This window comes from Gallus gallus, chromosome 7 (assembly GCF_016699485.2).
Source record: "Gallus gallus isolate bGalGal1 chromosome 7, bGalGal1.mat.broiler.GRCg7b, whole genome shotgun sequence".
Lineage (NCBI taxonomy): Eukaryota > Metazoa > Chordata > Aves > Galliformes > Phasianidae > Gallus > Gallus gallus.
In genome coordinates this window covers 20,558,521-20,585,007 of record NC_052538.1, presented here as the reverse complement: position 1 = coordinate 20,585,007, position 26,487 = coordinate 20,558,521, and the positions used below count along the sequence as shown (strand labels likewise).

The window sequence follows — 26,487 nt, the reverse complement described above, 5'->3', positions numbered from 1 at the left end:
GTTCCTTCTTATTAAGAAGCTAATAACAAATTCTGTTGGGATAAGATCTCATTCTATTCGGTTAGTTTTACCACTCTTTGAAGCTAGCTAATATTCATTAATATTTAGCACTGAGATTTTTTTCACTTCTTACTGAAATGTTTTGAGATAATCACTTACTGATGCCTGTACATAAGTTAATACAACACAGTTGATCACAACTTGGTCATTTAACATTTTAGAGTGTGCTATATCTATATTATTGAATTTAACTTGAATTCTGAGTGAATGAAAGTGAGAATGCCTGGCTCTTAAAAGAAAAGCTGTATAAAGCCTGAAGTTGCTATACTGAAGGCCACTGAGGAGGTAGGATTTGTAGTGTAGGAACTCTGATAGTTTCCGAATGTGGATGAGTGGAGAAGGAATTTAAGAACAACTCAGTTGTGAATTTTTTTCTTCTAGTTTGTTTATTCAGTTTCTGGATGTTGGTAGTCGAGAAATCTTTTGATCCACAGATTGTTTTGAGCCCAGATCATCAATGTTTGATGCAACTTTCTTCTGTGAATTTGTCTCAGTGCTTTTGAAATAGAATTCTACTTTGCTCTGGAAAGTATGCTATATCAAACATTCTCATAATTTATCTATAACCATGAAAAAACACTTCTTGCAATCGATTTACAGCAAGCAAGTTGACAAAGGTGGTAGTTTCTCTATGTATCTGTTTTGATAAATGCAAGTATAACTAAGCTATATTAAAATTTTTGTGTGTATCTGATCACCCTTTTTACACTTAGTTCCTTTTCATTTCTAATACAGTAACTTTTGGCAGTGGCATGAGCTACTCCCATCCTTGGAGATTAGCAGAGTGACTTACAGACTATTTTTGTGTCTGTAAGAAATGTCATTTGCTGTTTTATTCCTTGGTCTTTCAGTACTATTGGATGTGTCTGCAAATCTCAGATCATATTATTAATTTTATGACATCAGCAAACTCTCACCTTGCCATTCTCTTCTTCTTTCTCCAAAGGATTGAAAATGTCTTTAACAATAAAGACTCTGTGAGACTCTACATCTCAAGAAATCTGGTCATTCATTTTGATATTTCTTTCCCTATGTTAAAATGTGATTCCATGTAACATTCTCCCTTTTATTTGTTTTGTAATTTCAGTGAGGGATCTTCTTTAAAAAAAAAAACTTTATTCCCAATGTTTAGTATTGAATCTATTACTCTAATGAATATACTAACAACAGTACAGTAGATTATTGACAACACCTACAGTGCTAATTTTCAATCTACCTGTTGATATTTGGTAGAATAGACCTCAGAAGCATGCGCATTTCTTCTGATTTACTAACTACACTTAAATGGTTAACAGTTGAAATCACTGAAGTACATTAAAAATATTTTATTTTGAATGTGCAAATAATAAGTTGGAAAGTATCTCATCAATTTTGGAAGCTTATTATGTAAACAGTGAAACAAATACTGTAACTTCTCTAATCAATTACATTAACCTTAAAAATTCCATTCATAAGATTTTATGGCTTTAGCTGCTGTTAAAGGTTGTTTTTGCTGGCACTCTAATCTAGTTACGTTCATGGTGGTGCAGATGGTCTTTTCTGCTTCACCAAGTTAATATGACCATGTTATACTGCATTACTGATTCAGCTGTCTAACTGCAGTCGAGCTGGAAAGAATATGCTGTGAGAATGCTGCTTCTTGCTGAGATTCTTGGGCATGAAATTAAAAACTTAAATGAGTAACTTTTTCCTATTTTACAAACTGTAATAGATGATCTCAAATTAAAATCCCTCTATTCTTTTTAACTTCAATATCTTTTGGGGGATACTATTCAGTTTAGAGATAATGAGCTATATGTGTTGAACATTCAGTGCTCTCCTGCAGTACTGTGGCTAAACTATCAGAAAGCCCCTTCAAAATTTGTCTAATTTACATCACACTTCATTGCTTAGCTCAGTAGTAATACAAATTGTCATGAAAGAAAATTCATGGCCCCAGGCCTAATGTCCCGGTATAGACCAGAAGTCTCAATGGAGGCTTCCTGGCATAGTGTATATAGGGTGAAATCTTTTGAAAAAAGTAGACAACACTAGCACTGTAGATATGATGTCTGAGTAGATTTATCTTGGACAGTAGTACTGAAAGATTTCTGAGATGTGATGAGATGTCTACTATGAATATACAGATGTTACCTGAAAATCTTTGTTTTATTGGAGATGAAAACTAGAGTGCCAAATTCTTAATACTGTATTGAGTCAGATTTATATAACTGTGGATTGTTAAAAACATTTGAAGAAAGCAGTTAAGTCTGGGTCACAGCTCCAGACTTAAGAGCTACAGACTTAAGACAAGGAAACTTGGTCTAAAAACTTCTGCAAATTTCAGTCATGAATTAAAAATTCCCTGCCCAATGAACACAGATTTAGACTTTCCCAAAACAAAGCAAAGGAGGTCAATGCACAATGAACAAAACTACTTTCACAAAGGGAGCACTAGTCAGCTCTTTCTTGAAAGATTTTTTTTTGATAGCTGAGTGACTGGTATCAAGGAATTTTCAGGATATATATTGTCAGCAATACATACATGGGCAATTACTGAATTTCAGCTCAAAGGTTTGGAAAACTTTATCAAATAACTAACACAACAGGCTGAAGGAATCAACTGCTCTTGAGAAATGGAGTTCCTAAACGTTGGCAGTCTAAAATAGTAGCACATACTTGAATATATTCTATGGAAACACTGAGGCACATGATGCTGCCTTCAGCCTGGGCTCAGCAAGCCTAAGGACAGAGAATTACAGCAAAAGCCAATTATAGGTTTTTTTTTCAGTTCCTTTTCCCCCAGATGTAGAGAAGCAGACATAAGTGGATCTTTTTTTTTTTTTACTCTGCTCATTAAATAATCTTCATGCTCTGGGTCTCTTTTTTCTTAGTCAGGAAAAGGAAGGCATATCCAATTATTAACTTTAGAAGCTTAAATTTGTATTTCTCAGCTACTGCAGACACTTCTAATTGTCTGGGGTGGTCTACTTTAATTTTGGCATTTCAGTTATTCTTTTAGTTTTCTCTAAAATTTAAGCTTGCTTTTGAACTCTGTCAGTATCAGCAGTCATTTTTATGTTCCTCTGTGTGTGGAAGTTATTTTATCTTTTGATGGTGATAGCACACTTGCTTGCTTCAGGCTGTATTTCTCCTAAAACGTAGTGTTGAGAATAATATGATACAAGATCTTCCTGTTTACAAATATGCCTATGAGGTGCCTAAGGAAACATAGGTTTTCAAGCTGTAAGATGTGCAGGGAATAAAATTTCTAACTACACATAAGGCTATGCTGTGTCTGGCTGACTAGTGAATGTAGGTGTTCTCAGGTCTTCTCTGAAAAGAAAGAATGGTTATATACTATAAGTTCATGTCTAAAGATCTTAACTTGTCTGTCTTCTCATTTGTTGATAGAGATATGGTTATGTTACCTCTTATTCATTATGGTGTGCTTATAATTGCTTGATTTTTGTGAAAAAGGATGTGAAAATGTAACTTTAATCCTCTCATTTTATTTCTTGTGGCTTTATTAGATAAAAGTGAAAAAGAAAAAGATAATTGCAATGAAGTAAAATAGCAAGTATCAATATAAATAATATGCAAATAATTATTCAAATAACATAGTATTGCAGAAATAATATGAGACTATGGTGGTTCTGATAGCTAGGAGAAATAATTCATTTCATGCATTAAATCAAGTTCTCAAACTCAACCCTTCATCTCAGTTACCAGGGTTCATAGAGTAGTTAATGTTGTTTTTGTCTGAGACAGGAAGCCTGAAGTACTGTTTGTTTTAATAGCAAATTTATATATCACTGCTAAATACCACAGTGTGTTTCCTTTCATGCATTTAAATTTTATGTTCTTCATATAAGAACTTTTAGCAATAATAACCTGAGAAGTATCACTGCATTTGAATTTTATATCTCATATAATTATACTAAATTTAATAGTTCAGTTGTTATATCCATAGTTTTGCAGAAATAAGTATTCAGAAAGTGGAGGCAAAAGCCATATTTTGACTTACGTTCTTCTAGAGTTATGTAAAATGTAATGAGATATTGAAATAGTAGAAACAGAACAAAACAATAAAAGGGCATTAGTAGGTAGAATTTTAAAGATAGATTTACCTGAAGAAGAGCCACTCGAAAGGTTGTTACCATCTGAAATACAATTAAACTAAATTTACAAAAAGCACTAGCTTAAAAAGAAAAGTTTTCAGAACATAAACAGACTATTAAGAAAAGAGGGTTGAATATCAAATTTCACATATTTTTTACAAGCAAACTCAATAGACTGAATTAACATTCAATATACATAATCTGCAGAAGAATTGATCTAAAAGTACATTGTCTTTCTTATTGGAAAACTCAAGAATTATTCCATTAAGAAGTGCTTGGATAATTTCTCAGTTTTGTAACATAGATCAGTATATTTCCAAATGCTAAGTTTTATGGTTTGCTAATACAGACAGGGAACTGAAGTGGCTGTATCCAGACTAATGTGCTACTGATAATGAAACAGAACATCTAATCTCTTAGTAAGCATCGCTTTGCTAGGAAATGCCAATTTTTGTTGGGAAGAAAGTTGCTGAAAAGTTGAATAATTCACACTCTCTTTAGGGAGAATAGGCTTTTTTTTATGATTCTCGTTCAGGATATGACCTCAGAAGTTTCATGTCCCTTGTAGGGCTTGCATATTTCACCTCTCCATAGGAAGAACTGCTCTGACTACGTCTCATGTCTCTGCCAATTGCTTTCATGTCTTTGAAATGCCCAGCTTGCCCAAGCGCTATGCTCCTTAAAATAGTCCAGCAACCATGACTACACATGAGAAATAAGGCACTATGGTGGTGAAGTTGCGTGCTTTTATTTATATTTTGTTTGCTTAACTTAAAATCTCCTCCATATTGAATCATATGACTAATGTCCATCTGAGAGCTTGTCAAATCCATTTAAGTATTTTTCTATCTAGTAGAGTCATCTTAAGTGTGAGATACCCTGATTTTAATTTCTCGCTCTTTGGGATTAATGTCTAATTTAATTTAACTTAGCGCACAAATGTGTTAAGTTCTCTGTGCTAATTCTTATTATGAATAATACAGAAATGTCTTAATTATTTTATTAGAGAATCATGCAAAACTGACTGCCTTTATATTTTCTTGAGGGTATGTATTACAACCTTAGATGACTTTGCAAGATCATTATTCTGGCCTTCCAGTTTCCTCACAGTATCCACCTCTTTTAAATGCCCTGAAAAGAACAAATAGATAGTAGATCTCTTTTTAAAAAGATATCAAAATATAGAACTGGAGGAGACCTCCTAGGTCTAATTCAACAAGGATCTTGTTCGTGCTCATTTATCATACCTATTACTTATGTATTTAAATAGCAAAAGGAAATTTTGCAGGGACTCCACACAGCCTGTTTGTTGTCAGATTCTATTCCTTTTCTATCATCCTGTCTGCACAAGTCATCTCCACTGAAAGCTACTGAAAGCTGTGTCATTCTCTCTGTTTGGTTTGCAATCTCTTTAAGCAGAGATTGCCTTCTATTATTGACTGTTTATACAAGATACAGCACAATAGGGCTGTGACCCTAGCTGGGGGAGGCTGTAATGCAAACAGTTAATTACAGAGACCAGAACCTAGCAAGAATTCCTTTCTAGTCTTGAGTCCCAGAAATAACCACCACGAGTAAAGGAGCCACCACACTAGTATTTCTCTGACTGCAAAAAAAGACTAAAACGGTTCATTTATCTCAAAGTGTGTTCTGTTGATTAGGTGTTGATGCTTCTGACAGAAGCACCTTTGGTACTTTCTTTTCAGCTTTACTGCTGATTGTTGTCTGGCTTTATTCCTTTGCAAAGAGGTCTACACTGTCTCAGTTCACCAAACATTCACTGTAACTTACTTTGTCAATAATATATGTGACATCGGGGTTGCCAGAGCTATGCTACTGGTTGGCTAGTTAGGAACTTTTATTCTCCCAGTCACAATTTTTCTTGGTCATCCCTCACTTGGGATGGATTTGCTTCCAGTGTTCCAGCTAAAAATAAGACCCTAGACAAACTCCTCAGTACATTTTGGGTGAGGTCAGGAGTTCAATGTTGCTTTTACATGTGATGTTTGATGTGGCAAGAGCCTATGCATCAAAGAGCATACAGTACTTTGTGACAAATTTATTTTCCAAAAATGTTTAGGAAAAATGTATGCTTACTTCTTACTATACTGTTATGCTTACTTGTACAGCGAAGTGTGCTGCATGACAGGAAAAAGTCTGTCTTTTTAATTCACAGAATTAATTTAAGAAAAGATGTTATTTGGATTTTGGTTGTGCTTGGTTTATTTAACTCCAGTGAATGAAGTGAGCATTCTTCCTGAGTTGTAATTCTATTGTTAGGACCAGTATAGAGCCAAACTTTGTCAAGTGTAAGCAACTTTCAGGGTAGTCTTGTTTGAAAAGTTTAATTAGAATTAATTGGTTTTTTGTTTCAACTTTGTACAAGACAATATATAGCAGATCCTCTCATTTGCATAAGAGAAAGAAACAAATTATTCTGGGGTGTATTTAATAGGCTTATAGATTTTGAAGTGATAAAATAAGGCAATCTCCAAATAGCCGTCTTTGACCAAATGTTATGTGATTGAGCACGTAATCACTTTCTGAGCTTTCTCCCATGAGATAATGAACAATGTACTGGGGACCCAATATTAATTTATAGTTTAGTTCTTCAAGCTAGTCAAAGTGTTTGGAACTTAAATAGAACTTGTGATAAAGCTATCTCATCTGACTAGCTACTTTAGTTTACATATTACTGGGAGTTTTGCTTCAGTATGGGCTGGAGTAAAAATGTTAGAAAAAGCACTTACAGGTCATTTAAAAAAAAAAAAGCCACTGAAACAGTGTGCTTTGGGTGGGGCAGAAAATGAAAACAACTTGGAACCAGAGTCCTAAGAAGTTATTTCTATATTGTGCATATAATCCCACAAAGAGTCTATTCTGAATAGAGAAACTGTAACTGCATTCTTCATATGGAAGTCAGTCCTTAGAGCTATGAACTTCTGTGAGTGGGAACATCTTCTGTCCAATCAATATCGTGATGGATTCTGATCTTTTGCAATTATTAGGCTGGCATTACAGGCACAAAATATTTCACAGCTGTGGAGAACAGAGTCACATGCTGGGAATTAGTTTATGCCACTGGTTCCTTAAACTTATTTGAAAATTCCTTATCCAGTTCATGGAGTATATGAAAATGACAGTCAATGTTTGACAGGTTTGGGAATAAAATCAGACACTTACATTGGATGATTTAAAAGCAATATTTAAACTTAAAAATTATCTTAGTTTCAATACTTAGTTGAAAAATAGTGTATTGAAGTCTGTTTAACATAACTTACAGGAGTTCTTATCTCATTTTAGGACTATTTCAGTTAACAACTATTACATGTAAACTGGTGGACTAGTAAGGCTTTTTTTGCTATACTAGGATAAAAACACATTTCTTGAATTTTTCCATTGGAGAATAGCTACAGAAAGGTTTTTTTTTTAAACAGTGAGTCTAAAAGGAGCAAGTTCTTTCTCTTTCTAGAAATGCTTTGCTAAATATCCTACTTTAGTATTTCAGCCAGAATTGAAAATTTTATGTAACTTAGGCAAATGTTTTGATTCATGCAAATTTATGAGCAACACTTCTGGGGTTCAGTTTTCATGATCATAGTGAATTTCAAGCAAATGTTAACTTATCAGTTGTGGCAGAGAATAGCTCATAAGAACTAGCTGTTTTTGTATGAATAAACAAATCTTTAGGGCTTATATAGATCAAAACTTCTGACCTTAACACTTCAAAATGCTAAATATTTACCACATTGTTTAAAAAGTAGGTATTTATATCTTCAAACACTTCAAATATACTGAAGTGGAATAATGTAAAAACACTTAATTTTTGTTTACAGAATTTAATTTCTGGACTTACAAAACATTTACATGACCAAGAAAAGGCAACATAAAGAGCAAACAAGGTTATTAAAAACTGAGTAAGAATGAATTCTTGTATCTGTGAGTAAGACAGAACTTAGAGCAATTGGATGATGAATGGACATCTACAGCAGAAATCAGTTTGTCTCACTTTAACTGCACATTGTACAAAAACATCCTTATTGGGAAGGTATGTTCCCAATTATGTCTACAGAAGAAACTTCCTCACTTCTCTGAATATACAGATTGGATAGATAAGGCATTAATTTAAGTTTTTAGAAGCTTAAACACTGAGATCTGACTTTTTTTCCCCAAAGGAGACTTACGTGAACAAAGTCTTTTCATTTACAAGAGGAAAGGCTTACCTTGAGAAATAGAACTGTGGTTAAAGCACAGAAACAGTGTAATATAAAAGAGTGAAAAGCCAGTTAGCTGTGATTTAGTAGTTCTTTACAGGTTTGCTGCACGCTAGGAGTATTCAAAATTTTGTTATTTCATTACAGAAACATTAGTCAGACTACCACAGAAAAAGGATGATACATTCATGCAAGAAAGGAGAAATAAAGGGAACAAAAGCATCAGCTGAAAGGATTTTTTTTCCATGGCCTTTGTGAAGCCAGTATCTTTACTTTTCACATTACTGTCTATTCAGGCTTTTGCTGCATATGAGACAGGAGCTCTTCAGTACCTGCCTGGAAATAAAATTATTTATACTCAAATGTGGTCATCAGACTCCTGGAAATTTAGTGCACTTTTTCTTAACTCTATTATTGTAATCTGCCAGGCACAATGGTGAATCAGAACTTGGCTGTATTAGCCATAGGAGTGCCTTAAAAGAAAAGATTCAGGTTCCAAAGAACTTGCAAATGCTGTTTAAAGTATTTGTCAGTATTCAACTGGCACACCTTTTTTTTTTTTTACTTTTCTCCCTCTATCCATCCTCAGAGCAAATGCCAGTTGTGTTTCATTGGTCTTTAATTTGTTCGCAGGACACTTTAACAGGTTGCAGTCTTTTCTGTGTACAGACCTTCAGAAACAGGCTACACTGTGTGTATGGCATGAAAAGCTCTTTTTTACTTTGGATACATTTGCCTTCAGTCTTGGGGCCCCATAGTAAGTGGTTCAAAACAGTTGGCTGCATCTGGCAGGATAGATGCTTTTAGAATAAAGATAGGTTTTCTGCTTATGCTTGATAAATTTGGTGTCAACTTGTAATAAATCAACTAGAGAAAAACAGTGTGGAAGAGTTATTTTTTTATTAGGAAAACAACTTTTTTTGTTTTCTGTTCACGTTTTAGTACTTCTCTCCTGTAACCTGGCTCAGTCATTTTTATTTTCTCTTATGTTGAGAAGACATTCTAATATGAGAAAACTCAATCTAAGGAGCTCTGGAAAGAAATCTTTCATGATCTGCATCTTTCTGGGAAGTAGATGCTAATGCAATCTGAAATCTTTTGTCTTTTATCATTAGCTGTTGCTTATCTTTGTTTGTCAGAGATGCATTGCACTTGTTATGTGACTGGTTGTTCCCTTTCTATTTTTATTCTCCAAATTGGTTGCTGAATTTTAAGAACTTTGTTTCTTGCTTTTTTTCCTCTGACCCAGTACCCATTACTGCCCATTTTGCATGTAATCCAATGAAAACAGGTCTCCTGCTTTACCTGATGTTTCATGTTCTAATTAGGATGAAGGGTTTTTTTTCCTTCTTATTCTAGAATCTGTGTTTTTTTGCATTTTCTTTATGTTGAGAATTAAAAAAATCTTGTTTGACTTCTTTTATTGCCTAAATGGACTCTCTTTTCTGAATTTTCAAGGTTTTATCTTTTTTATTTTAGTTCAAATACATTATTAGCCTATTCACAATATCTTCAAGGTTTTGTGGAAACTTTGTAGAAGTTGGCCTCTTTCTTGAAAATCTTATCTTCAGGGAGGAAGTTTTGGCTGTGTAGCATATTGTATCACCATCCTACCCACGTAAGTCTGCTCTGACAACACAGTGACTAGGTGGAAGTAAGAGCAGCCGCGTGCCTCCTGTGGTTCATGCCAGTTTCTGGCATCTGGCTGAACTCACTGGCAGAAAATGGTTTAAGTCACCTTTCCTTCCCTTCATTTACACCTTGAACTTTCTCAGTTTGTAATGGGCCCTGGAGCTCCAACTATGTATTTTTAAAGCACTCTCAGAATGGAGATTCCCTGTGCATGTCAGGCATAACTACTGTAAAACAAGAAAGGGATGTTTTGACTAAGTGCTTTTTTTGTGTGGATGTCCTCTTTAGCGGCTTTTACTTTAAAATACGGCAAAGTGACAACACTTTAAAGTGTATACTGATGTATCAGAGATGACAGAGAAAGCAGCTCTTTTTCAGGACATGAAGCTTTTTTTTTATTCTTTCCCAATCAGGTTTTTTTTTACCTTCTACTTCTTCAGCACAAGCCAACTGAACAGTTTTACTGTGTTACAAAACCAGGAAGTGTTCTTAGAAACCAGGAAGTAAAATATACAAAATGCACAAAATCATGGCATCCTGAAATAGAAATGAAAATACAAGTGGGGTTTACTTCATGTAATCTTTTTCATTTCTTTTCTGATGCATTTTTTTCTGATATTCCTTAACTGCCTTTTTACCGTAATGGTACCAGAAAGTACTTTTTGTTTTCCTGAGCTATTAAGAAATGTAGCTATTTAAAAAGAACAGAATAAGGAAAAGTGTAAAAACAAACAAAAAGAACCCACTATTTTGCATTTCTAAGAGTTTCAAATTATTATTGCAAGGAATATTAATAAAAGCATGTGATATTTAACAGTAATCAGTCTGCTAGCTTCCATCAATAGTAACTTTTCATAATTTTATATCTACTGCCCTTGTAGAGTTATACAGCTGTAAGTGGAATGAGTTTTGCCCATTTGAACTGATCCAGTCAGCTCTTTCCCTAGGCTTGATGGAAAATACTGCTTTGTAGGCAATCCTCATTAATTATAGAGGTAAACTGCAAGCTTTTAAAAATGTGAATATTTCTACAACACTTTGGGGCCAATTTATGTAATTTTTGGGGTCACGGTGCTTTGAATGACACCTTACTCATTTTGTGCTGAAGAGACAGTGCAGGAAGTCTAGATTATGAAGAATGGGAAGAACTTGGTAATGCTGTTGTGCAGTGCTACAGGCTTCACACAATCTTCTCAATGTAAATGAAATTGTAACAACATATAATCACTTAAGGCAAGGCACAGTGCTTACATAGGGAAAATTCTCCCCACTGTTCTGACAGATTGTAACAGTCTTTGCTTTCTATCTGCAGAAAGCTAAAGTGTTGATTTCAAACTTAAGTTCCAGGTCCCTTTATCATACTAACATTAATGATTATTAGAGTGTGAAAAGGCATTTCCAGCTGTTGCTGAGCCAACCTGACTCTGGGGAGAGTGTTAACATTCACTGTTAGAGCATGCTGCGCTTCACTAAAAGCTTGTACAAGTGAAGATACAAGTTTTGGGGATCTTGGAATGATAGCAGGGGTATGTGTGTGGAGATACAAAGCAGAAGGATCATGTGCTGTTGCTACATATAGTGGACGAAGGTCAGCGAAAGAGCACCCGTTCTGCATATAGTGGGGCAGAAAGCTATGCTGTTCACCATGTAAGAATTGGACTCTCTTTCTAACTCTGACAATTCTTTCATTCAAGAAAATGCAAACAAAAGCTTATCATGGAAAACTTGCTTCCTTTAATCCGATCAAAATACTTCAGTTTGATTAAAATCAAGATGTGTAGTTCTGCTGTAATTTTTGGGAATATTTGCTAATCCTAGATAATCAAACCTTCCTCCAACTATTTTTTTGTAATTTGGGAAGAAAAATAGAAATATTTGATCTTGAGTAGGCTAAAGTGAAATATTTTTTTCTATGTTATAATGCATGTTTACACTTTTCAGTTCATGATCAAGTTTTGGTGAGGGTATTGCACTTCTGTGAAATGTTTCCATTTTGAGTTTTCATTTCCTATCTCAGTGATATTTGTACTACTAACAATGAGAGATTCTTGCCAACTCTATAACAGGTCTGCTAAATTTTATTTCCTATTGTCTTGAACTCTATCTTAAATGAATCAGGCAATAGAATTGCACTGCTTCTGCTATTAGCATTGCTCAAGTTAATTACTCTCTCAGCTAAGAGTAGAAGTAAGCAGAGAACTTTCATTGAGTTACTTACGATTTACGAGTTTAGATGGCAGTATTGGGTTGCACTTCTCAGGAGATGAAATGTTCTCTTCATCTGTTACGTACTCAAAGTTAATAATAAACATCATTGCTACTCCCTCTTGATTTTTCACGGGGATTATGTGGGTGTTGCAGATGAAGGTAGACCCTGCACAAGGAAGGTAAAAAAAATATATATATTAATCAAGGGAAACTTCATTATTTTTAATTCCAGTAACACCAACAGATATTGACAAATATTTCCTTGAATTTAACAATTGAACATCAAACTATAATATAATCAGGTGCATTCTCACAGCAGGAGATGTTTTTCAACAATTCATTAGATTATTACCTCTTCTGAAAGATCTCTTCTTTTAAAATGTCAATTTTGCTTTTTGTTTTATAATCACTGGAAATAGCTATATAGGCAGACTTGTGATGCAGAGGCATTTTGCACCAAAAGTAGCAATGCAAACACCATTCCAACAAGAACACTTGAAGAAAGCAGAACCCTATTATTCTAAATGTCAAACATTCTTTGAGCTTTTGGTTCTATTACAACAGGATGAATCAGTCATTAAATATTTATGGATGTAAATATATCACTATTCTTATTTTAGCTCTCATTCCTTTGGGGGTTGTATAACGTTGCTTAGTTTTGTGTTAAAAAATTATATTTGTTATCAGTCTGATCTTAGAGTTTTGTATTCCATCACAAGAAAAACTTCTGAATGTAGTAATTTTCTGGAGTATTTAAAGTATTATACCTAAGTTGAAGCATGAAGTACTCTTGTTTGCATAAATACAGTGCATACCCTACTTACACTGAAATGAAAAGGTGCAATTTCATAACACCTCTATTTCTCAGTATTCTTTCTCAAATGCCCAATTAAAGATGTAAAAAATGCTTTGTGTTAATTTTTCTGATGTAACTTTTAAACGAAGATTCATTTGACAAGGTCATTAGATTTAATTCCCTCTTCAACTAACAGAACATAGCAATTGCATTATTTTTGGAAATGCTATAAGCAATACAATGATGAGCTAAATGCTTTGTGCAAACACAACTGTGAGATAATGTCTTGTCCTGATAACTGGAGACTGGCTTAATGTACATCATTTGCAATTTATCCATTCAAATGCAGTAATCACTGAAATTTGACAGGCAGTACAATTTGACAAAAGCAGATCCTGATCTGGATTACACTTTTTCTCTATTGAAGGGAGATATTAAAGATTTAAATCATAGCAAAGATTAGATTCTGGTTTGTCATATTTAGTGTATGGAACGTATGGCAGTTCAAGCTATGTATCATACTGATATGTTGGCCTTTCAAGTTTTGCAGCTGCGCCTTCAATCCATTTAATAAAACAGTTAAGCTGTGGCACTTGCCACAGTTTCCATGGTAACAAGCTCAATGACTTTAGTAAACAGAAAATAGGCAATTTAAGACTGTTCCATTAGAGCTAAAAATAGAAGTGCTTCAGGCCAAGCATTGCAACATAGACTGGTTAAACAGAGGGTCTGGAGAGAATTTAGAAGTAATCCTAGTGTTTTCAGCTAATCAATAAAAATACATATTGAGTTTAAACAGTCAAAATTGTATTTGTTAGTAACTTGGAAAGATAAGCTAAGTTGCTTTAAAAAAAAAAACAAATTAAAATAACTCACAGTGCAGCTTGTGTTTTGATGTGTGATTTTTATGAATCAAGCAGATATCCCTCAGCCTGACACCTCTGCATCAAACAAAGAAAGGACTGGAGGTAGTACCAGGTTGGGGAGCATTTGGATTTGAAGAGCACTGAACTCCAGTGGATGAAATGTTGATTAGGTTTTGTAAATGAGCTACACACCTTTTTGAAAGCTTTCCTGCCTTCCGAAGACATTAATATTTTAGCTTTGAAATGCTTCCCATAGTGCTGAGTAATGACAGTATCTCCCTTTTATGTAGAAAATTCCTCTCTCAAGCACTTACAAGCTTCTTTTGTTCTGGACCTAGGGATTTGCATCTGTGAACGGACACAAAAGCTGTTTAACAGTCCACGATGTAAGAACATGCTCCAAAGATTCCAGAGTTAAAATTAATGCTGTACATAGAAATATTTGGGGCACATGGAATGGGAGCAATCTGTTCAGCACTGTTCATTTGAAGACCAATTGCACCAGCAGGCTAGTAAGCATAGTGTAGCTCTTTAAGGCTAAGTTTTTTACAAGGCACTTGCACTTTTTAAGTGGTAGAGAATATTCATGTTGTGCAAATGATTGCAATTACAATTCCACAACTTGAGCAAACTGCAGTGCCTGTTACAGTGGCTGTTGGTTTTTGTCTTTAGTGCAGAATTGTTTATCTTCTATACACTTATCAATGATCTCTATTGAAATTGCAAGAAGGAAATGCAAAATAGCAAGAAAACCCTTAGTGTGATTGAAGTTTAACAGTTGAGTATAGAGAAACTACTAGCAAAATCAAGCTGCTGCTTATGAAAAGATTGTTTATAAATACTATCTTTGCAGTCTGTCATTCAATTACTCTTCTTTGCACTTACTATGCTCACCTTGTTTTGTCTTTACTGAAATATTTCAAGAGTAAGAAATAATTTAGATAAGCAAAAAGATAATAGTGAGTTTCTAAAATTTCCATTTATCATATAATGGCCCAGGACACATAAATGATATAATCAGAATAAGAATGGAAATTATACCATTTTAATTGTTTCAATATACAGCAATGTGTCTGGGTTTTCTGAAGAAATATTCCTGTGAGCTCTTGATAGAATCTTTGGAGGAGATGAAGTGGGAAAGCTGGAAATGTTTGTCAGCTTGAATTCTTTGGTTATACGGTCTTGTTTTATTTTGTCTACAACACTTTAAAGCCCTCTATTTCGTCTAGTTAAATCAGTGTCGAAATATCAATATCTGAAGAAAAGATTGTGCTCCCCAAATGTTATGTGGACACGATTCTTTAGTTACATATTCACAAAACAAATGACTGTCAAGACACATGTACCGGTGATAAATATTTAAGAAATAAAAACATTTGGTTTATATAAGGATATCTTGTATTATTTGAGCAATTCTGCTGAATTAGGAATATCTGGTGCCTTAGTGCTTAAGGTTGGTTTGCTTCACAGAAGAAATACAAAGCAGGCATATCAAATCAGTTTATCTGCTTCATAAAACATATTTACCTTTCCGGTGATTTTCTATAGGGGAGTTTAGGACAGATTTTTATTAGGATGCATCTTCTAGAAACAACTGCAGTCATTTATTTAAATTATAATAGCCTACTTTATGAGCGTTTAGAAAAGTACAATACAACAGTACAAGAGTGAAGGCATTCCAAATTACAAGGACCTGCATTCTCATGCACAAAACTGTGATAGACAAACTTAGAAAAATTACCCATCCCAACCGTTATGATTCAGCCTTCCTGGGAACAATGTTTTCATAGGCCACTATGTATGCCAAAGGATCTCTGAGAGATGAGATGCTGTGGCATTTATGTAATTGTCCTCATTCGTCCGAAGCCCTATGTTTTGCATTGCAAGAGCTCTTAAAAATCTTTCATGGTTCTGCTGGATGGCTCTACCTCTCTGTTGCACTGAATGAGTCTGACAGTTGCTAAGTGCATTTCACCACCAAAAAATGTGGACTCCCCTACTTCAGTGTGAATTTAAGGTCTGATTTAATTGTGGCTCCACAATTAAGAGAGTGGTTCCAGTGTATTTTGGAACCAATCTTGGCTCTCTGTGCCAAAGCATTTATGACTTCTCAGTTATTATTTTTTTTGTTGTTGTTGTTCCTAGAGCTCCTCTGGGCAGCTGATTAAGTCTATGGGAAGAAAGATTTTGAGTATGTTCTGTGTGTGTGTGTGTATATATATTTCTGGATGAGCTGACTGCATGTAAGCATTTGCTAGGCTTATGACAATCTTGTGCTGTTGCAGTGTACATGTAATCCAGTGTAGGTAGTAGCCATACAATCCATAGTGACTTCTGTTTATTTAAAATTCAAGGTGAGAAGGAATAAATCAAAGCAGAAAAAGAGAGAGAGCCAACAACAACTTGTCTTCTAGGAACAGCAAAAAAGAGATTAAAGGCAGAGATTTCATGCATGTTTCCAGAGCTAGATGGGTCTTGTTCTTTGTTTGAATATAGATCTGAAAGAAAAACATAAGTGAATCTTTCTTAAATTTTTAAAGAATTCTGCGATGTGACAATTTTATGATAGGAACAGGTGAAGAAAGCTGGATATTCTTTAAGTTTTTATTAAATAATCACTTTGATTATTTACTTCTTTCCATTTCTGTCCAAGGCAAGCCAGAAAAAATGCAACGTATCACTGCCAGTCTTATTTTCAGTGGATTTTCTGGAAAAGTTTACTTCCTTTCTCAAATGAGACTTTATTCTTGCAGTGTGAAGTTGAAACTAGTCATGTGCAGATCTTGCCAAGTTTCACAAGATTTTATGTTAAAGGGATCCAAATGTCATTGCAAACCCATTTCTGTATCAGTTACAACTGTTTGCTTACAGATTTATGCTACTTGGTCTGCCTGTTTGCGTAGTAAAATTGAGTGGAAGCATGACTGAAGCTGCCCTGAGAAAATTGCTCAGCCATTAATGACATAGAATCAGATCACTGGAGATGGATGCCACATAGATACTTGCTCAGTTCAGTAGCAAGTCCATGAAAGAAAGATCAAACAACTTTTCTTTTGTCTGTTTTTACAAACTCTATGCATTTTTTGCAAGTGACATCATTTAATCAGACTTTTGGAGACATCTGAGCTCTGCTTAAGTTATCTTAAAATGTCTGCTCTTAAAGAAAGGATCCCCTTTCGATGTCCACCTCATCACCACCTCTCCCTCCCTCCCTTCTCCCCCATTTATTATGTAGCTTCACACAGGAGAAAAAGAGGAAATTTCATGCTAAGGCTGAAAGTGGAGACATGTGCAGCCATACAGAGTATCTGTTCCAGGAATACCAGACTGCATTGCAAATGTCTCTTCCTGCCCTGCGTAGTGTACAGGTATTATTTTACTTTTAATTTAAACTGGTAGGACTGAAGCATAAAAACAAGTGTCTTATACAAAACTGCATCAAAAATGAATAAAGAAACTAAGGGTAATATAGAGGATTCCATTTTCACAACTGAATTTGTTGATATTAGCCCTGTGCTATTAAAATGTGTCTGGCATATTTCCATGCAGAACTTTGGGTAATAGGCTGTACAATTCTATTTATCTTTTACCTATATCTTATGATCTGTGTCCTTATGTCACCGTTTTCAGTTCCATCTGATGGAAAATGAACTACTTGTGTGGCAAGAATGGGGAATTCACAAGCTTCCCATTAAACATACTGCAGATGTATCTGTATGACTGACTCTTTAAAAAGATTTATAGCAGAAGAACAACTAAAAATAGATGGCAGGTTGAAATATATTTCACTTCTCTTCAATTGAATAGCTATTTTTAAGAGGGATAGGCAGAGACGAGGAAAGTATATTTGGCTGATATTTATGAGTGAAATTTCAGCAATTAAACAGGAACTATTCCCTTTGACATTTCACTCCCCTCTCCATATCAAATATGTACCTGTTCTATCACTGAAAGGGTTGCTGATACTAGGATTTGGTTAAAGGTTTGACATAGGTTTTTTAATATATTAAATTACAGTGTTTAAAGATGAGGGAATAATTTTTAAACAAGCAAACCAAGAAAAAATTACCCTCCGGAGACTGTGGACAAGTTCACTGTTGGAGTGTGCTAAGTAAATATCTCATTTTCTCCCCCTGTAATTGCATTTATACTATAATTCCATAGCTAGATAAATACTATTCCACCCTTTGTTCCAGCATTTCTTACACTTCTGCATTGGCACAATTATTTCTAACCTTCTATGCTTATCGTAGTAGAGCTGTGATCATTAACTGTAATACTAAACATATTTTATATGCAAATACTATTTCCTAGCACTTTGTTATTTAGGCATATATAAACATGTACAGAAGACACCGAATAATTAAATATTTGGCATGAAAATAAAAACACAGTGAAAAATAAACTATCAGAGATGTTTTTTGCTCTTAAAGTAGACACCAAAAAAAAAGAGTCTAGAGTGAAAAATTCTGAAAACTATTTTTAGAAGGAGTAAAGACTTATGTAAGTTCCACAGCTGATGCAGAAAATGCAATATAGGCTGTTTTCTTTCTACCTAGTTCATCTCAAAGCTACATTTGATTTTTGCCAGGGGGGATATCTGTGGAGCACAGGCTGAATGAAATCAGTCTTAAATGCTCTTTCAAACTGATATTACTTGGAGATAAAGCCTGGTATACACATGATGGGGTGAAAGCTGAGTCTGAAATTGCTTTCTGAATGAGTTCTTATTAATAGTTTTTTACAAAGCTGGTATGTTGGAATAATTTAGCCCCTAAATTTTGCCTAGAACCTTTATTACACAGGCTTTTTCTTCCAGAAGATCATAGCAAGTAGTGCTGCTTTTGAAAAGTAATGTCTCTGATTTGTTAATAGGAATGTTGTTGTAGATGCAATTATTTTGCCTGATTCCTTGCACCTGAGTGCACCATGCACAGTACATTATCAGATGCTTAGCAGTTAGGCATGGAATGTCTGGGCACGTTGGACTAAAGGCTACATCTCTGGATACCTTAATCATTAAGTCTGAAAGCACTTTGCAAGCTGTACTTTGAATAACCAGAGAGGATTTTATTATTGTTCACGTTAATATATATTACAGACTGTGTGAACCATAAATGGTTGGAAAAGAACTTCAAGATCAACAATTCCAACCATCAAGTTCACCTACTAAGTCCCATCACTAAACCACATCCCTTGGAGTCATGTACATCCCATCAATTAAATGTCTCCAGGGATAAGGACTCCACCACTTGCCTGAACAGCCTGTCCCAATGGTTAGCTGCCCTCTCTGTGAGGAAATTTTTCCTAATGTCCAATCTAAACCTTCCCTGATGCAACTTGAGACCATTTCGTTTCATCCAGTCACTTGTCACCTGAGAAAAGAGATCAACACCCTCCTTGCTGCAACCCCTTTTATGGTTTCCTTTTTGTTTTCTTTGGACAAGTGCTTGATTTTTTTTTTTTTTTTCTTTTTTTTGTGCACTTGCAGTGCAGTTGTGGTCATTGCAGGATATAGTACATTTGATGAATTTTGTCACAGAACTTTTGGGGAAAATTACAAGTAATAGTGTGCTGTTTTAGAAAGTGAAAAACCAAAATATATCACTTAACTTTTCAAAATGAAATATTTGATGTTTTTAAAAGACAATATTTAATAGTAATGTTTTTTTCTACATTGTAAAAAATATTCCCTTGAGAGAAAATTATTTTTTTTAATTGTTCATTTAACTGAAAATATGAAAGGTAATAATTTATTACTTTTTACACATTACATTAATTACAGGATTAATGGTGTACAGAAAATCCATTGTTTGCTAAGCTGAATGATACTTGTGAGATGAGGACATATTAAAATAAAAGCTTTCGTGTCTAGAGTTTTAACAATCAACAAGAGAATGTAGAATGTAATGCTGTTAAACACAGATCATCCCAATATGTGATAATAGATTATAAAGGATGATGAATATTCAATGTCATTGGACGTTGATTAGTACCTCTTGAAAGTGGTCAGTGATGAAATAAGAGATTAATTTCTGATGTTGAAGCAGTAGATGAAAATTCTGTAATAATAACCCATAATAACCCAATAATGAAGCATAATTTCTCTATACTATGAAAATGTATTTGCTATACTATGTTTTCAGTTGTCAGTATTCATTTATATATCACATTAACTCACATTTTAAGTCACTTTCATTCATTCTTCAAGATGAGTCTATACAGACAATTTTTAATTAGGTAGGGATTACATTAATTAGAATTACATGTAATTAAAGTAGTTTTGAAAACAACTATGTTTCATTGTGATAATAGGCTACTTTGACTTTCTTCATTCATATTTTCAGTAAGCTTATTTAAAGCACAGCACTCAACAGATAAACAGATGTTTAGCTCAAGGTGAAAAACAGTGGTAGGACACATTTTCTTTCATGCTTTTGTGACAGAAAATAAAGAACAACAGAGCTTTTAGTGTATGTTTACAAGCATCATATGGTGATTTTAGGATATATACATTTTAAATACAAGTCATTTTACAAAAACAAACAAACAAACAGATAAGTGACAAATAATGGTACTAGTTTCTTATTTTGAAGCTAGTTTGCTAAGAGTTAGCATTTGTTCAATTGTATGTGCTAAAATTGAAAATGTATTTTTTCTTCTCTATTTTTCTTTCTCTTTTTTTTTCTTCTTCTTTTTTTCCCTAGCTATTCTTTTCTAAACCCTCATTAAAAGCTGTGCTCCTCTGGGCATTCAACTGAGAAATGTCTTATTATGTTCATGAGAAAAGGGAGCTCAGGTTTGTTGAATATTGTCCATCTTGCAGAAAAACTGCAGATTAAGACATTTTTTGTGAAAGTAACCTCATTTATTTCCCCAAATTAAACTACATAAACTATTTTAAGAACTAATTGAAAAACCTTACGAAGCAGAATGGAGAGCGGAGGGGAAAAAAAGCCAGAACTCAGTTTGAGTGATTTCATTCATCTCGGGTATTTGACGTGCCATGAAGCAGTGATCCAGGTTCTGTTTCACTTACACTAAGTCATTCCAAGGATATTATTTTTTTTCTTTTTTTGTTTTGTTTGTGTAATGTAATTGTTAATAGATATCAAAAAGAAGACATTAAGTGGCCAAGGTACAAGTGGTACAAAGGGTGACATAGAAAAACAGAAATCAGCATCAGGTCTCCTGAGGCAAAAGAGAAATCCTCTTATTACTACAGGCTTTCACAAGTACAATGTGCATCCGTCTCCATTGGCCAAGTGTAAGGAGTAGCATTCTATAAATACAGATGTGTTTCTCGCAAAATAAGAGATTCTTGTGATCATGATTTCTTCGTAACAAAGCAGATGATCTAGATATCCTCAGAGTGGGAAAGCCAATCCTGAAAAGTGATAGCAATAGTCAAGCTACTGGAATTGTAAAACAATAGAATGTAACCTCAGGTTAAAGGGGGCAGTTAAAATGATATGCTAGTCAAAGGTGTGATCTGGTATTCTGAAGCTCTTGATAACACAAAATGGAATTTTGAATTCGTATTAATAAATATGGTGAGAGCTCTATGAGAGATTTCACACTACTAAAATATTTAAAAGAAAATTATCTTTTTTAATGGAAAGACACCACATGGAAAGACACGATGTTACTTTTAACGTAGGATCTCACTAGAATTGATAAATATGAATAACTTACTGGACCAGAAGTTCATGACTGCCTTAAGGGTTTTCATGACCTGACTGCAATCAGTGTAGACAAACAAAGAACACACGGTAAAATGGTGGTTCTTCTAAATGGGTAGTTTTCTATGGTTGAGAAAACTGTAAGTGGAAATAATTGGGAGGAGAAATCAGATAAATATGTGAATGAATATCTGGAATTCTTAATGAAGATGTTATTTAACAAAACAGTAGTGAAGCAAAGATGCAGAAAACCTGAGCTACAACTCCATTTGGTTTCAGTGCAAAAGTGAAGGTAGCAAATAGGAAATAACAAGCTATACAGTGAATAGATAAAGGAGAAAGTAAATACATGTCTGTGGAATCTGAGATATTTTATACAAAATGCTGACAGAGGAATGTGCCAACATAAGAGCAAGCCTAAGGAAAGTAAGTAGGTATCTAAGTAAAATTAATATTAATTAATATTAATTAATATTAATATTAAGCAAAAGATAACTCCAATAGTAGTGACAGCTCATAACAATCCCAACAGCAACAGTTGCTGTAAAATTATTAAGATTATGCATAGATAATTTTGCAACAAGGAGACAAATCCATTAAGAAATATATATATATATTTTTTTTTTGAGAAGAGTCAGAATAACTCTCTATAATGAATTTTTTTTTCTTTCCATTTTAACTATGAATTGTGTCAATTCTTTGCTAGGTCCAAAACACCAGCAAAGTTGGATAAGTTCTAGGTGTCAGTTGAGCATTCTACAACTGTAACCTCTTAACATATCTTTCTGGGCAAAGTTCCAGGTTAGAATAATATTAATACTATGCCAGCATTCAAAAGAGGGATATAGTGATTGGAATGACTGTATGGCAGTGAGCCTGACATCAGTTCTAAGAAAAATAATTAAATGTGATGTTAGATTAATACAATAAAGAACACCTGATAGGAATATAAAGTCACTTAGTACAGTAATATAGACATTATTAATGGACAAGAAATCCAATTTGATGGTTATATTCTTTTTACAGAATAGCAACCAAATACTCATCACAGACATGGTGCTTTCTGTAATGTATTGTACGGATTGCTATATGATATTATAATTAAATAATAGCATTATACTTATAAAAAACCTCATTACCCGATTTACAGATTGACAAATTGACAGATAGATTCCAAAAAGTCATTAGTGGAAGATCAGTACCAGAGTTTCTAGTAAAAGTCCACACAAATGACCACAATGGTATTCGTATGCTTTGAAAATATCTGGAGAAAATATAAAATCACTTCTCTGAAATATATAAATGTAAAGTGGCTAATGACATGGGGTAATGAGGTAAAACAGAAGAATTCGTATTATTCTGTAATTGGAACATTAAATGCAAACAAAAAGCATTCTAAAATGATAAATTTAATCATGCAGTTACAGAACCGGGGCACAAAGGCCCAAACCGATAAAAGGTAGCTATGTCCTGGAATGGAATTTCACAGAAGAAATTATAGGATAATATGAAAGAATGACTTGCATAAACAGATGTAAGGAAAATTTGACTTCTTACTCTGTATGTAGCACTGGGGAGAACAAAACTGGAATATTGAATACATTTTCCGGCATCTGAATTCTTAAAGAACATTGAAAAATTGTGAAGAGGGCATAAAAAAAGCAGAGGAACAATATGCTTCAGAAAACTCTTCCAGTGTGAATCTTAAAGATGTAAGCCTTTCTTATTCAAAAAAAAAAGTAGTTTGAGGAGTGACTTATTATTACTATCAATTACTTCATGGAAAGTCTACAGAATACCAAGGAGGTGTCCAGTCTAGCAGAAAGAACCTAGATGTCTGGAAGCTGAAAGCAGTTAATTCAAACTTCAGCATTTAGAATGTGCCATCAGAACCATCTCTCCATGTTTTTAGATCAAGCTGAAAGAAGCAGACAAGTTGTTTTTGGCACAACCTACATGTTATTTATCTTGATAAATTTTTACTGTTTTTTTTCCACATATCTGAATTCAGCAGGAATTCAGTGCTTCCTGGCCCAGCTTTGCTGTGGATACACATTGCTCTGTTAAAGATGCTGGCTCTCTCCTGTCCTTGGAAATAGTTTCATGTACTCTATCCAGTCAGCTAGTAAATCCATAATCAGGTCAGATTCCTATGGTCTTCCTTTAATAATGGGTAGGATCACATTTCAGCAGCAGACTTTGGCCCATTCTTGTGTTATGGTGGTATAACAGTGAATTAAATTCACAAGGCATGGCTCCTAATCTCCTTATCTCTCTGCTGATGGACACAGCAGTAGAAGGCTGTAGAATGTGCTCTGGCAATACTCTCCAGGGCAGGTTGTGTGGAGAAGTTGCTCTTTCATTCTTTTCAGGAAAGGGCAGTAGTTCCAAACTCTGACCCTTCCAGAAGTGGATGCTGGAGGATGCATTTGGCTATCTGGGCTGCAATCACTGCTCAAATAGCTGTTTCCTGTCTCCTGTTGGGAAAAGTCAAGGACCAGATGGTGATGCAGGGTCAAAGCACTGCCAGTGCAAAATCAGTATCACTAACTAGATCTCCCCCCACATAATACTTACTTATTTGTCAGAATAACATATGCCTTGTGAAATGTTAAAACTTTACCTTGTAATCATTCTGTTAGAAAAAAAAAACCCTCTCTTTGTCTACTAGCAACTCTACCTGATTAACTAAGAGCATAACTGTTACCAAACATTGAATTGGAATTTGTTCTTTATTTTTGAATGTAAAGCCAGCTTAACATCCCCTTAACCTTCACAGAAAGCTCATGTTCTTAGGTTGGAATCATGCCCTTAGTATCCATACTTGATGGCTTCACATGATGTACTGACTACCCATATGTGTGTCCATCTGTCAGGTTGGCATGACGCCCTCCCACAAGTCACTGGACAGTTGCCCTAGGACATAGCTGAGGACTGAATGCTTACTTAATACTTCATGTGGCTTCCTGTCTGCATGTATGTGTGTGTGTGTGTGTGTGTGTGTGCTGTAACCCTCCTGTCTGCAATGGACAAGAAAGAAAATGTTTGCCCAATTCACTTGGATTTGGAAGGCCTTCACATGGTGTTTTATTTTGTCAGCTTTGTTTTTCAAGTGATCACAATTGTTGCCTAAAAAGCTAAATAAAATGATGCTTCTGTTATCAACTGCTTTTGGGTGGCATCTAGCTCAGAGTCTAGAACTCAGTCCAGTTCAGCAAAATGAGTGATTCCAAAGTCCTGTCACTGCAGACCCTCCAGCTGGTGACTCAGGCTCTGTCCCGCCCTGAGGTATATCATGCTTTCATCGTTTACCAGAGCTCCTATTAGGCTCCCTTAGTATCTCTTGGCAAATCTTACTACACAATATGTACTCACAGTCTTTGCTTCTGATTTACCACTCGGGGACAATATAGGGAAGGAAGAAATGAGTAGAGGAATTTCTAAAACAAAATCACTTAAAGAACAATTAAAACTTTTTGCAAATTGACATCCTGAAAGATATTTCCTAATGTTTCCTAGAAGACTAAATTCTGGTTGTTGCTCGCAGAGAGATTGTGTTCTGGCTCATGTGCTTTTCTTGGAGGCTCTGGCATATTCACCCCACCCATTTACTTTTTGCAGAAAAACTGAATACTTCAGTGAACTAAGCTCTGATTTTAAGGCCTTATTTGACATCTTGGATTTCAATTTCCTGTAAAAGTCCATATGTCTTTCTTGAGTATCTGTTTAAAATACATTACAATAACCTGTTTGAGACACAACCTGCTTCAGGCATAGTACAAAATGGAATTCATAATACAAAATAATGCAGTGTTCAAAGCCACAGCCCACTCTGTCAAACTGCATGTTCACTAAGCTGGTTAAGACAGCTTTCATTATTTAGGTATCTATATGGGAAATGAACTCTGCTTATAATCTGCTTGTAATGGCCTGAGCTGCAATGAAACTCTGGCTAATAATCAAGAATAAAAGGGGTTGATGCTAAGTCATCACATATCCAGTCTTGAAAATATCCTTTAGCAGAACCCTGTCAAATATGTCAAAGTGTGTTTCTCTCATAATAGTCTATTTGCTGCAGTCAGTCCTTGTTGATTTTGAAGCTTAATAACTCTAGGCATTGATTATCATTCAGCTTTCTAAATTGATGACCCTCAGCAACTGAGTAACATGTATCTTATTAATGTTACCCAAATGTCTCGTTTTGGATTTGTTGCTTCTTTGGAGCTTTGTAAGAAGAATGGATGTGTGATTTATATGTAGCTCAGTGATTCATGTAAATTGGTGCTTGGCAATTTGAAGTGCGTTGATGTCTTAGCTGTGCAGTTTCTTGAAGTTACACATTCAGAAAATAAATATAGCACACATGCATGTAGGTAGAAGCATGTGTGTTCTGTACATGAAATGCTGTTATCAGTGTTCATCATAAAACCAAATTGTTTATGTTATGATCAAGCTTGAATTATTTAGCTTTAATTTTTATATTGGCCATCTTATACCAAATCTCTAATTTTATGGGAGTACTTGGTAGAATCTGACAGCTGTTTAGGAAAACAAGACAAATGGGCATTTCTGGTAACAAAGTGGAGATGAAATCTGACTTGTGCAGTTATCTATTTCTCTGCAGATTGTAGAAGCTTCTAAGGAAAACTGGTCCTTTTAGGCAATAGTTGAATACCCCATATGGTTTCTCCAATAATTAATTCATGATATGCTGGACTGATATTGAAGATTAAAAACGAATAGTAAAATGACAAGAAGAACCTCAAAACTTTGTTGCTTCATTACAACAGTAAATATGGTAGATGGCAAAATGAATGATCACACCTAAACCTCCACTTTATGTACTTAAATATCTGAGATATTATTTTTTTTTGTGACAAACTTAATGAGACTGACAGATTTTATATGATGATTAAGTTAACTTTATTT

At 34.6% G+C, this 26,487-nt stretch overlaps 1 protein-coding gene across 5 annotated transcripts in view; it reads right to left on the bottom strand.

Moving 5' to 3' along the window:
* KCNH7 (potassium voltage-gated channel subfamily H member 7) overlaps positions 1–26,487 on the bottom strand; it is a 205,257-nt gene that overhangs the window by 75,365 nt on the left and 103,405 nt on the right. For all 5 annotated transcript variants that reach the window (XM_046943828.1, XM_040703799.2, XM_040703800.2 and 2 more), the window contains exons 3-4: positions 12,225–12,380; positions 4,170–4,202 (exon numbers count right to left, since the gene is read on the bottom strand). In XM_046943828.1, coding sequence (XP_046799784.1) covers positions 4,170–4,202; positions 12,225–12,380 — 189 coding nt within the window. The remainder of the gene's footprint in view (positions 1–4,169; positions 4,203–12,224; positions 12,381–26,487) is intronic.